Here is an 11,015-nt window from a genome sequence, read left to right on the forward strand (position 1 = left end):
AAACAGCTTGCTTTAAAATGTTTGTATTTGTATTTTTTTTTGCAGTATACAGCAGGCAACATTTGAGTAACAAATAAATTAACACAGAATACAAAATAGGCAATTTACAGACATCTGTCAACAACCCTCTAATCTAAAACTGAGGTGGTCCATTAACATGGGTAATCTTTTTGCAGTGTTAAACTGCTTTACTGTTTTCTTTTTGCAATATGTGTATGTTTTGAGACACTCACGCATGCTCCTAGGACTCCTGTACTGACGTGTCTCTATAGATTGTAAAAAAAGTGCATTTCTAATCGCCCCCTCTACAATTCACTATTTTCAGTCAGTCATGTTTCTATTTTTAACAGTGTTTAAAGACCACTGTGTAAGCCCTAAAAGGCAAACCAAAATGTATAAATACAAATAATTGTACAATATACACATTCTTGTGATTAAAAAAAATCTATGAATTTTTTCAAGTACGGTAAGCTCAGTTATGACAGCGTGACAGCAATGTTGTCCGTGCTCTTGTCTACGCCACAGTCTTTGTCTGATGGTGCTGAAGCCGAAGTGTCTCTGAGAGAGTTTGGCCCACTACTTGTCTGTCCTAAACCTTTGTTTGGGAGATCTGTTGTTGACTCAGCCTCAGGTTCTTGCTGTGGGGCAGTGGCTACAAATAGAATCAAAGTAAACACATGCATTACATCTATGGAAATATCAGCAGTAAGGTTGCTGGTAATTGTCCGGACAAGTAAAGACATGGAAACACACAGCCAGGCTTGTGTAAATGTAAGCAGCCTGTTGATGGCAGCGTGTTTTATTACCTGACTGAGTGCAAGACTTCATGTGTTCTGGCCAGTGGGCTTGTTGACAGGGGTAGTCGCAGTAGCTGGTGTTCCAGCAGCAGTAGAAGATGGCTTCTTTTCTGCAGTTGGCACACCACTGTTTCTTCTTCGTTTCATCCACCGCTTGCTGCTTCTCCAGTTCCATCTGTTTCTTCACCTCTGTCACCAGCCTCTCTCGCTCCTGCTCCAAACTTTGCCTCATCTCTGCCATTGTCAGCTCTAAAATGACATACACAAATTTGACCAAATAAAAATAGAGGCCTTTACGCTGTTTTGGTAAGCAATTTGGTTTTCAGATTTTCAGAGTTCTCACCAAGATTGTGCTTCATTTCTGACAACTCTTGCTGATGCAACCACTGTAATTTTTCTATTTCAATTCTAAGGCGTCTTATCTGTAGGATAAACACATAGACATTGTAAGAGCAGTAGTCACAGTTATCACCTAAACAGTATTCAGTCACTGAAGGGTTGAGTGTAAAGTCCTACTTCTACTATTGTATTCCCTGAAGTACTCTTCGAAAGGTCATTGTAGATTTCAGTCATTGTACCTTTGATTGCATCCATTATCTGAAATTCAGAGAACCATAACATCAACTAAACTGACATTACAGTAGAATTGGCACAGTATAAGGCAATATACGTATACTAACTTTGTTAGTGTATTTGGCAATGTCCGCAGCCACATCCGCTGAGGCAGTGGGGATATACAGATCTGTTGTTGGAGAAGAAGCTGCAGCTGTGCCTAGACTTGATGCTGCCGCCATTGCAGCAGAAGTTGGAGTACTGGATACTAGGGTAACAGCTGATGTGGATGTGCTGGGTGGAGTGTCTTTTTGCTGAACAGCTGCAATGAAAAAGACTGTTACTAGAACATAAACAATTAAGACATATAACAAATCACATTTGCAGTTGTTGCTGCCTATGCATCATGGGTTGACATATTGTTATACTTATGTTATTTCCTAGGCTCTGCTTCATTAATTCTGCGAATAAAAGCATGGTATCCACCTTTGACTGCCTGTCTGGTCTGATATCGTGTGCTTTGTGAAGACTGTTGTGCTGAAGATGACGAAACCGCGGCCGAGCCGTTCCCAACCGCCTGTGTCTGGATCACCACTTGAGCCTGGCCTTGCCTGGGGGAAGGCGTCCGTATCTGTGTGCCTGCCACGGGCTGCTGGTTCTGCTGCTGACGCTGCACCTTCTGCATGTGCCACTTCTGCGAGGACGTCTGAAACTTGGCACTGGGATTCCACACCACGGCTCTCTGCACCACTGGCACCGTCTCCCTGGGCAGCAGGGGGCGCTGCTTCTTCAAAGCTGGCGTGGTGGAGGCCAACGAGGACGAAGAGGGGGGTGTCGCTGTAGTACTGGACACGCTCGCAAGGCTTATCGTTGCAGGTGAGGGAGTAGTGAAAGAGACCACGGTGACAGGAATGGCCATTGGGGCCTGCGTTGAAACACTAGACGGTGTTGAAGGAGCTGTACTGTTTTGAAATGGGAGAGTGGAAGGGGTCATGGCTTTACCTATGAGAGAGCGATGATAAGTGTGTGTTTATTTCTTGTACCTTTATTGGAAAAGTAGGCAATGAGTAAGAAAATTTAAATACAAACACGTTACCTTCAGGCTTAGTAGCTGACTCTTTGACAGTAGTGCTGTCTTTTCTGCTCCTCTTCCTGTCCTTCCCTCCCTGTTCCTCTCCAAGGTCAATGACCAGCTCCCTCTCTGAGTCGGAGTCTTCCACTGGCACTTGTTGCCTTGTCTCTTCTTTAGCTTGGACCTTCTCTTTAGGACCAGGTGATGCTGGGGCTTTTTTGGTCTTCTCTGGGCCGCTTGCATCTGAATCCGTGCCCGGTTTGTCTTTAGGTGGAGCATCGGATATTATCCCAGAGCTGTCATCTGCTGCAGATTCCGATGCCACAAGTGTATCAGCTTTAGTCTCTTTATCTTGGCTTGTGGGAGGCTGGTCTTTGACTCGATTTTTCGTAGGGTCCTTCTTGGCCTCCTCATTGGGTGCTTCATCCTGACAGCCCTTAGTCCTTTGCTCTTCATCACTGGCATATTCACTATCGCTGGAGTCTGACTTATCAGATTCTTCTGAGTCACTGTGTTCAACACCTTCGTCCACGGAGATCTCATCAATGCCTGCAAAACAAAGGATGAGGGAGGGGTCACTAGAAACAAGCTAGATTAGGCCAAAACATATCATCAGACATTGTTATACAGGACAGTAAAGCTATGACAGTAAAACATATCAACAGTTCAGAAGAGTGTTCATATTTCTTCTGCACTGACCTAGCTGTGCTTTGCAACTCTCAATGGTTTTGTCCAGGTTCAGCTGGAAGCGGCTTTTGATCTGTCTTTTCGGGGAGGTCAGCACTGGTGTGGCTCCTTGCTTCTGCTGAACTGTTTCACTAAGCTCCTTTAAGTCCATTTCTGCTTTACTCCGATCTGGGAAAGTGCAAGACAAAATCAAGACCAAGGTCTTTTTTGATAATAATGTTTTACATTTCTTTATAAATTGTATCCATATAGACTGTTTAGGCTCCATGTGAATGGACAATGTTATACAAGGGGACATAATTAACCTAGATTGAGGTTGAGAATGCTTCCTGTTGGGGGTGTCTTCTCCTGCTTAGGAACACCAGGAGCTTGAGAGTGGAACGGCTTAGGACTGTCCAATGAACAGCCTCCAGCACCGGGTCGAGTAGGGGATGCTATGTAGAAATATATACAGTTACAATTTAATTTATTCAATCCAGAGTGGACATATAAATGTTACATAGCTATTCTTAGACATATGTATTAGAATACCTGTATTCTCCATGGCATCTTCTCCTGTATACTGACTGTTTGGGGGTTTGGTTTGAAACTTGTCTGCTGTCTCCTGCTCTCCATCCGACCCGGTATGAGCAGAGGAGTTGGTGCTCATTGGGGATCGAGGCATGTCACTAAGAGGGAGCCGCCTGCCAGCTGTACTGCTTCCAACTCCAACAGATGGCATAGTCCTGGCCAAAGGTATCTTTGGAGATGCAGTCATGTCAAAGCTCAGTTTGATCTTCTCCTGCTTCTCAGGTTTCACAGGAGTGGTTGACGGGTTGGACGTGTCTGAAAGCATCTGGAAGTTGTTGTCAGGAGTGTAAGGTGTCCTGAAGGGAGCGTAGTTAAACACGCCAAACTTCTTTCTCATGTTCTCCACGTAGACTTCCATCTCTTGCATGGCACTGTTGAAGATGCTTTTGGTCTTCTTTACAGAAAACGGAATCTCTTTGGACATCAGGTAGCAGTTGTTTAGGGGAACCCAAGCCCTGAAAGACAGAGAGTCACACAACAATTTTGCATTACAACCAAACTGTTGAGGCACCATAGTCAAAGAGGCACCAACACCTGATACTGTACCTGTCATGTTGACCAAAGAAGCGAGCATCCACCTGTCCATCTTTGTCCCGCAGAGCTTTAGCAGGCCAGAACGGAAAGCCTTTCAGCTTGGCCCACACTAGAGGGTGTGGATTACTCTGCAGAAATAAAATAAAAGTGAAACTTAGCGGAGGTCATCCAGCGCTTTATAAACAACCTGGTACTCTAATTGCTTACACAAGGCTCACAAAACCAGTTGTCTCTCTTTTGGCAGGCAGATAGGTAACACTCAGGACAAACTTCGATTTCATTCATCTGCCAAAAAAGAAACAAAAAATATATAAGTCATCTCAGTTGGCCAAAATAAATCAAATATATAAATTCTAAAACAAAACACTTGCCTCATGTTCACAGATTTTTACTATCACTTTAGCCGTAGCTGTGAGTTTGTGATTGGCTGAAATAAGGACAACATATAAACAAATAATAGTAACAGATTAGACAGGGTGACAACATTATATTGCCAATAATATCATCTTTTGAATTGTATCCACAATATGTGATTTACCTCCATTATATATAATACAGTTATGCAAAATCCATTTTGCATCTGCCAGGAAGGCTTCTGTGCAGCCGTACATTTTCTTTTTGATGTTCTGTGGTGCCAAAAAAGTGGCATTTAAATGTCAAACAGTTGGCAAATATGACATAATGAATGTCTGACAGTTGTGGTTTTACCTTTTCAAGTGTGCAAAGATCCATCGGATGGAAAATATATTCAGCGTAATCTGGGTGCTGTTCGAGAGAAACAGGTTTCTGGAAGGGTTCAGTCTATAAATGGAAAAAGACAGCGAAGTGAAGGTAAACAAACTACCAGAAAAGCCTCCTGCTTTAGTGCACACCAAGACACTAGTACTAAAAACTCGAAATGCTGCTTCAAACAAAAGGAGGAAAACCAGTGGACGAAGAAATCATAACGGGGTCTTGTTAGTGGTGTAATTGATTACCCAATTAAAAGTCTTTCTCTGCGTGGAAGCTGCATGGGGGGAGCGAGATGACAAGCGGGGATGATCCTGAAAGAGAGTGAGAGGTGCAGCTGTATCCTCACCACCAGCTAGCATGTTCACCTTCATGGTTTCCAGCCATGACAGGCCCATAATAGTAAAATGACTGTGACTGTTAGTCCTGTTATTTAAAATCATTTCCACATGCAACTGAATATTTGATCGTGCTGTATCTGTAAGTGGACAGGTAGGATTTGAGGGTTTTAGATATTAACTGACAGAAGCCAGATGAGCAGAATTAAAGCATGTCTTATTGTAGCATAAGCAATCTAGAAATCAAAACTGGCAAGAGGAGATGTCAACGCATGCCAATATCAAAATTAATGAATGTACAATTAGAGAAGGTCCAAACTAAAACTAGGATGAACAGGGTCATTTATAGTAATGCTACCTGCCCCAATACTTCATTATTAGCCTGGAGGCGTGACGTTACCAGCAGGACAGGGGGCCCCGAATACTTACACCTGGTTGTTTCATCTTCTGAAGGGCAAACTTTAGCAGGTAAGACAGTTGGTCTATAGTTAGCATCATCATGGCTTTGCTCTGGGTCTCTATGCACTCAGCAACTGTTATTTTCTAAAAGACAAGAGTGGAGAATGCAAAAACTGTGTGACGGCTCAACATGTTGTCTGAGCAGTACGTTTTTCCACCCACACAGTTTACCCAACCTGGGGTCAGTACCTCACACTCCGGACAGAACCAATCGCCCTCGGGCTCAGCTGGGAGTTTGAGGCACTTGGCGTGGTACACCCTGGGGCAGAGCTCACAGCAGAGCACCTGGCCCTCTCGGTGGCACAGCCAGCAGTAGAAGTCGTTCCTGCCGTCCTGCGGTACAACATCAACAGGGTCTGTGGTGAGTGCTGGCTGCTTCACATAGTAAAAGGGACCATGTCTTAGTTCTGACTGGAATGCAGGCAAAAAGAAACACAAAGTTGCACTAGGTCAAAATCAGGCCAAATATTAGAAAAGCCAAGCAGACATGCACAACATCAGCAGACGTTACACTTTGTTAAGTGCAACTTCTGTAACTTAAAAGACACATCAACAATGTGCTGAGGGCACAGCAAAACACAAAGTTAAGGCAAATCTTTAATAAGTTAGACCCAATGAACAATACGTTTTAATTTGAGCTACAAGGCTTAAATAACAACACAGCTCTCACTCTAGTAAATTAGCTTAATGGAATAATAATGGAATATAATATATAGTATTATTACAAATTAAACTGGTTGACATTTTAAATATCATAAAATGTTGCTCAACGGTAAAAAAGTTATGTTAGGCAAGTTCAAGGTGTATTTGTGTACAGCTGTGTCTAAAAATGTGATTTTGAATGTACAATAGGGCTTTAATACTCAGTGAACAGTCATTTCCACTGGCCCTCCTGCCATAAATGAGTAATATATGTTCAGTGTAAATTTCAGTAAGCAAAATCATAACTAATTACATTGTTACTAACAATTACATTTTATTTGGGTGAACTGACCCTTTAATTTAAGGTTAAGGTGTATTTACTTGTTTCAGAGAAAAACACTGTCAAAGGTTTTACCACCTGAACTTTATAAACAGTAGTAGTCTGAATATGACATGTTTCAGGACTAACAGTAGGGTGGACTGATGCTTCTCTGTAGAAAATGGATTACGGGTTGTGCCTGTATTTTACCTGATCTTTGCTGCTGCTGACGGCACCTGGTTTCTTCTTCTTTTTCACTGGACAGGGGGAGGTTTCAGCAGGAGACTGACCATTAGATGAGTGCGGGGGACTCGGTATCTTTCGTTTTTGTGCCATCTTCTCTGTTGAGCCGGTGTCTGAAGCTAAACACAAAAGACAGACATTAACAAAGACTAAAAGAAAACAGGAACCTCCTAATTGATGTTTTTTTTTACCTTTGGAACGTGTTGAAATCTCCATTGCTTCAGTTTCAGTCTCCGTTTTTTCCTCTTGCTCTGAAACACTTTTGCAGTAAACAGCATCATTAATGGCAGACCAGTCAAAAAGAACTATAGCTAAAGATATATCTATAATTTAATATAAATATAATTATGTCTGTAGATTCATATTTTACCTACACAGACACATTGACTAGTTAGATCTTTGTAAAGGTGCACAATACTTCACAACATCTGACCAGAATGTAACCAGAACCATATGCATTGCACAATAGCATTTTTGTTGCATAAACTGATTTTCATAAGTCAATTAAAAATATTCATTACAAAAAAATAATCTGGGACTACCCAACACAAGTAAATTTAGCCACTGCAAACTTTGTATGGCCTGCAAGTTGCCCTAAATGACACTTTGATGTCTTATGAGCGCATATTGATCATATAGCATTATTATTGCATTACATTACATTATGCAAACAGCAACGGCCAAAATGAAAACAATTACACATATTCCTGTTACACATACACATTGTAAATATTCAGTTCATTTGGAGACAAAAATTGACCCTTGAGCAGCAACAGCTCAACATTGAGTCCTAACCTCGGTATAAACAGTAGGCGTCTGCCACAGGTCTATAAATAGTAAACCCCAATAAACACATGAAAACACAGAGCAGTGCAGTATAGTGTACAGCATCTGGACCTTCTGACAACGAGCAAATAAAAACCCAAAGGTAACCTAATAGTCGATAGCATGGCAGGCTGGATTGCACAATCACAGCCCCAGATATATAAAGAGACTACATACATGAACCACTATGTGACTGGGACGCACCCTATGTTCAAAATCTGTCCCACAGGTTTTAATCTAGCATCACTTGAACGTGATTGTTTTGCAGGGGCCCTGTTCTCCATCCTGTTATTGTTGTCATTTTTTTCTGAGGACACAGCAGATGCACTGGCATCACCGATCAAATGGTTTGAACTTTATACCTCACTAACACCTGAGGAGAGCGGCATTTGAATGACTAATGTGAAAAAGTAAGCAGTTTACTGAACACATACAGCATCTATTGTATTGTTTGTGTTGCCCTCCCACACACACACACACACACACACACACAAACACACACACACACACACACACACACCCCTTATTCTCCATCACGACAGAAGGATGACATGACAGAAGCATCGCTCATCTGCAGACACAAACAGGAGTGCACTGAAATGGCATTGCTGGCCTCCTCCTCTAGCTTGTCTGGACAGCCTCACACAGTCTATCCTAGCAATGCCCTGTCCTGTTCTGTCCTGGCTAGGAAATGCAAATAGGAAACAGAAAAAGACAAGTCGGAAAATCAATCCAGCTCATCCTGACAAAAAACATCTCTCAAGACCACAGAATACACACACAACACTCTGCTGAAACATCCCTTTCCACACCCACCACTGCCAAAGCATACACACTTTAATGTAGGAAATCAACAGCATACCTTTATCTTTTCTCACATATAGATTCCTCAGCCTATTCTTAAATCTTTTTCAATTATTGAGAACGTTGGGGGATGAGGGAAAAGATGGGTCCAGGTTTCCTAGAAGGCCTTCTCTCCCTGCTGCTCTCTCCTGCAATTGTCAATCTTTAACCTCGGCTGCAGCCTGCCGATTGGCTCGAGCACCACATGGAGGCGCCTGATTGGGCGCTCAGGCTCGATGTGCCACACAAGCTCTCTTCTCCCCGCTCCCCTCAGCCACAGTGCTGCAATGCAGAGAGAACTGCTCCTTGCTGTTGTTAAAAGCCTCCTGAAGACCGAGTCCCTCGCCTTCTCAGAGCGCCACTGTGAAGGCAGACGGCGCGCCGGCCTTGTTCCCGCTCACAGACACGCAGGCTGCCGCGCTACAGATTGGAAAATGACAGGATCTGATTCCCACCCTCGCTGTGCTCCCAGTGCATGTGCACGGCATCCATTTTGAAGACTCTCTCTCTCTTTCTCTTTCTCTCTCTCTCTCTCTCCCTCTCTCTCTCTCTCGGTCGTCTGGCTGCTGTGCCCGGTGCACACACGGCACGTACGCACAGCAACTGTTGAATCTGCTGTAAGAACTTTAACACAATTAACACAATATAGTCCACTTTTTAAAACAGGAACAGATCTAGGCTAAAATGTCAGTGCCCAGAAACAGCCAAGCAGTTGTTTCAGAGACAGACAGGGAGGACCTGCTGTTTTAGTTGCTAGAACAGGCTGCCCCCGGACCCAGAGTGTGAGTCATTACATCTAGACCCAGTTGATTGTGTCAATCCTTTGTTAGGCGTTATTTACTCAAAACAACACAACACGCATAGCAAATACTGCACCTGAACACGCAGGGAGTATACAAACATTGCTACACTACTCCAAACAGGAACCACCCATTATATTATTATTACTCATTATTACCATTAAACAATTATTTTCCACCAGCTACATTATCATGTCATGAACGTTATTAAACCTTGTTAGAATATTGCTACAGGCTTCCGTGCCCTGTGGATCAGATGACATTTGACTGCGGAGCCTTTCCAGAGGAAGTCGTTCCCGTGCTCATCCTCCTCTCTTACATACAAATATCCAGGGACAGAAACGGGAAGCTCTCTAAAATGGCTGACACTCGGCAGCAAAGAACAACAGTGGAAGGCAGAGCACAGCATTAGGCTGAGTCGATTCCCGCTACTACGCCGTCTTTGGCCTGTAGATAATCTGCTGAGCACTTTAGAGGGATGGACCTGCAACAGAATGTGTTGTATTTACCAAAGTAAAAAGGCATCATATGGCGAGGTTAAATTGGTGTGTCTAGATAAACTCACTATTCTTCGCTGCCATGTTAGTCTGGCAAACAATTAACAAGGTGCCCTGCTGACCTATTCTCATGCCAGTTTTAGGCCTCAGTGAAAGTGGCTGTCCTGTCAGTCCACCATCTGTCAGCTCGTCTGGGGACTTCCCTCCACACTGCTCCGTCTCTCCCATCCTGCCTAGTCCTTTCTCCAGCTCTGCCATCTTGACAGGCCAGGCCACGAGAATGCAGTCACCTTGATCTTGCCAAAATAAAGCATGTGTAACAGTCAGTATTCTGTGACTATACAAGGACCTTATACTTGACCTGTGACCCCCACTGTATGTGTCCAGGCTGCCACACAGTTAGCAGAGGCGGTCTGCTCCACTGCACCATGCTGTGCTCTCTTTCCAAGCTCCATTACTATGCTGTGGGGTGACAAATACTATTCCCCCTCCCCCAGTCTGTCAGACAAACCTGTATTATTGCTCAGGCACGAATCACACACAGTGGCTGGTGCCTTATCAACCAAGTAGTACATGTGAAAGAAGGAAAATATGGCTTACCTCTGTGGATGCATGGCTAAAAAACTCTTTGTGATATGTCAATGCTTATTAAAACATGGAGGACAGCCCTGTCAGCCCTCACCCTGCTCAAAGCATAGCCACGGCTCTCAAAGCTGTCCAACTCACTGCTCACATGTAAGACACACACAGACTGGCCGCGATGGCTGACGAAATGTAAGGCGACTGGTGATTGGCTGGTGCATTTCCTGGCTGCTTGTCTTTTGTTTAGCGCAGGCAAGCTGAAACAGAGCACTCAGTGCAAGATAAGCATGGCTCCCGTCAAAGTGCACACATTACGACTAACAGAAGACCACATATAGGTGTTGATCCAACATAAGCGTGCCAAAAGGGAGGTAATCCACCTATGTGCCCACAGAGAGTAGATCTGATAGTGAGTTCCCACTCTGATTAAACTAACCAGCGCGGGGAATAAAAACAAAGACATTATTATTATTTTTGGAAATAACTGAACTAAGTAGAATGCTGTGGCTTACAATGGTTTAATAAC

General features: G+C 43.5%; 1 protein-coding gene across 10 annotated transcripts; it reads right to left on the bottom strand.

The window, feature by feature from the left end:
• Positions 1-7: 7 nt before the first annotated feature.
• zmynd8 (zinc finger, MYND-type containing 8) lies at positions 8-10,663 on the bottom strand. Of its 10 annotated transcripts, none has more exons than XM_029149825.3 (23): positions 9,976-10,398; positions 8,630-9,894; positions 8,288-8,451; positions 7,134-7,201; positions 6,910-7,061; positions 5,928-6,071; positions 5,709-5,822; positions 5,190-5,255; positions 4,921-5,013; positions 4,751-4,838; positions 4,584-4,639; positions 4,420-4,497; positions 4,225-4,340; positions 3,640-4,133; positions 3,414-3,542; positions 3,121-3,276; positions 2,446-2,970; positions 1,836-2,351; positions 1,478-1,671; positions 1,314-1,394; positions 1,141-1,219; positions 807-1,046; positions 8-652 (listed from the first exon to the last, which is right to left on the bottom strand). In XM_029149825.3, the coding sequence occupies exons 3-23, from the start codon at positions 8,329-8,331 to the stop codon at positions 477-479; spliced, it is 3,609 nt and encodes a 1,202-aa protein (XP_029005658.2). In that variant the 5' UTR covers positions 8,332-8,451; positions 8,630-9,894; positions 9,976-10,398; the 3' UTR covers positions 8-476. The 10 variants fall into 10 exon arrangements, with proteins under 10 accessions (XP_029005658.2, XP_029005655.2, XP_029005659.1 ...); XM_029149822.3 differs by having other exon boundaries at positions 5,928-6,149; XM_029149826.3 differs by lacking the exon at positions 8,288-8,451 and having other exon boundaries at positions 5,928-6,149; positions 9,976-10,396.
• Positions 10,664-11,015: the final 352 nt, after the last annotated feature.

Source organism: Betta splendens, chromosome 5, assembly GCF_900634795.4.
Source record: "Betta splendens chromosome 5, fBetSpl5.4, whole genome shotgun sequence".
Lineage (NCBI taxonomy): Eukaryota > Metazoa > Chordata > Actinopteri > Anabantiformes > Osphronemidae > Betta > Betta splendens.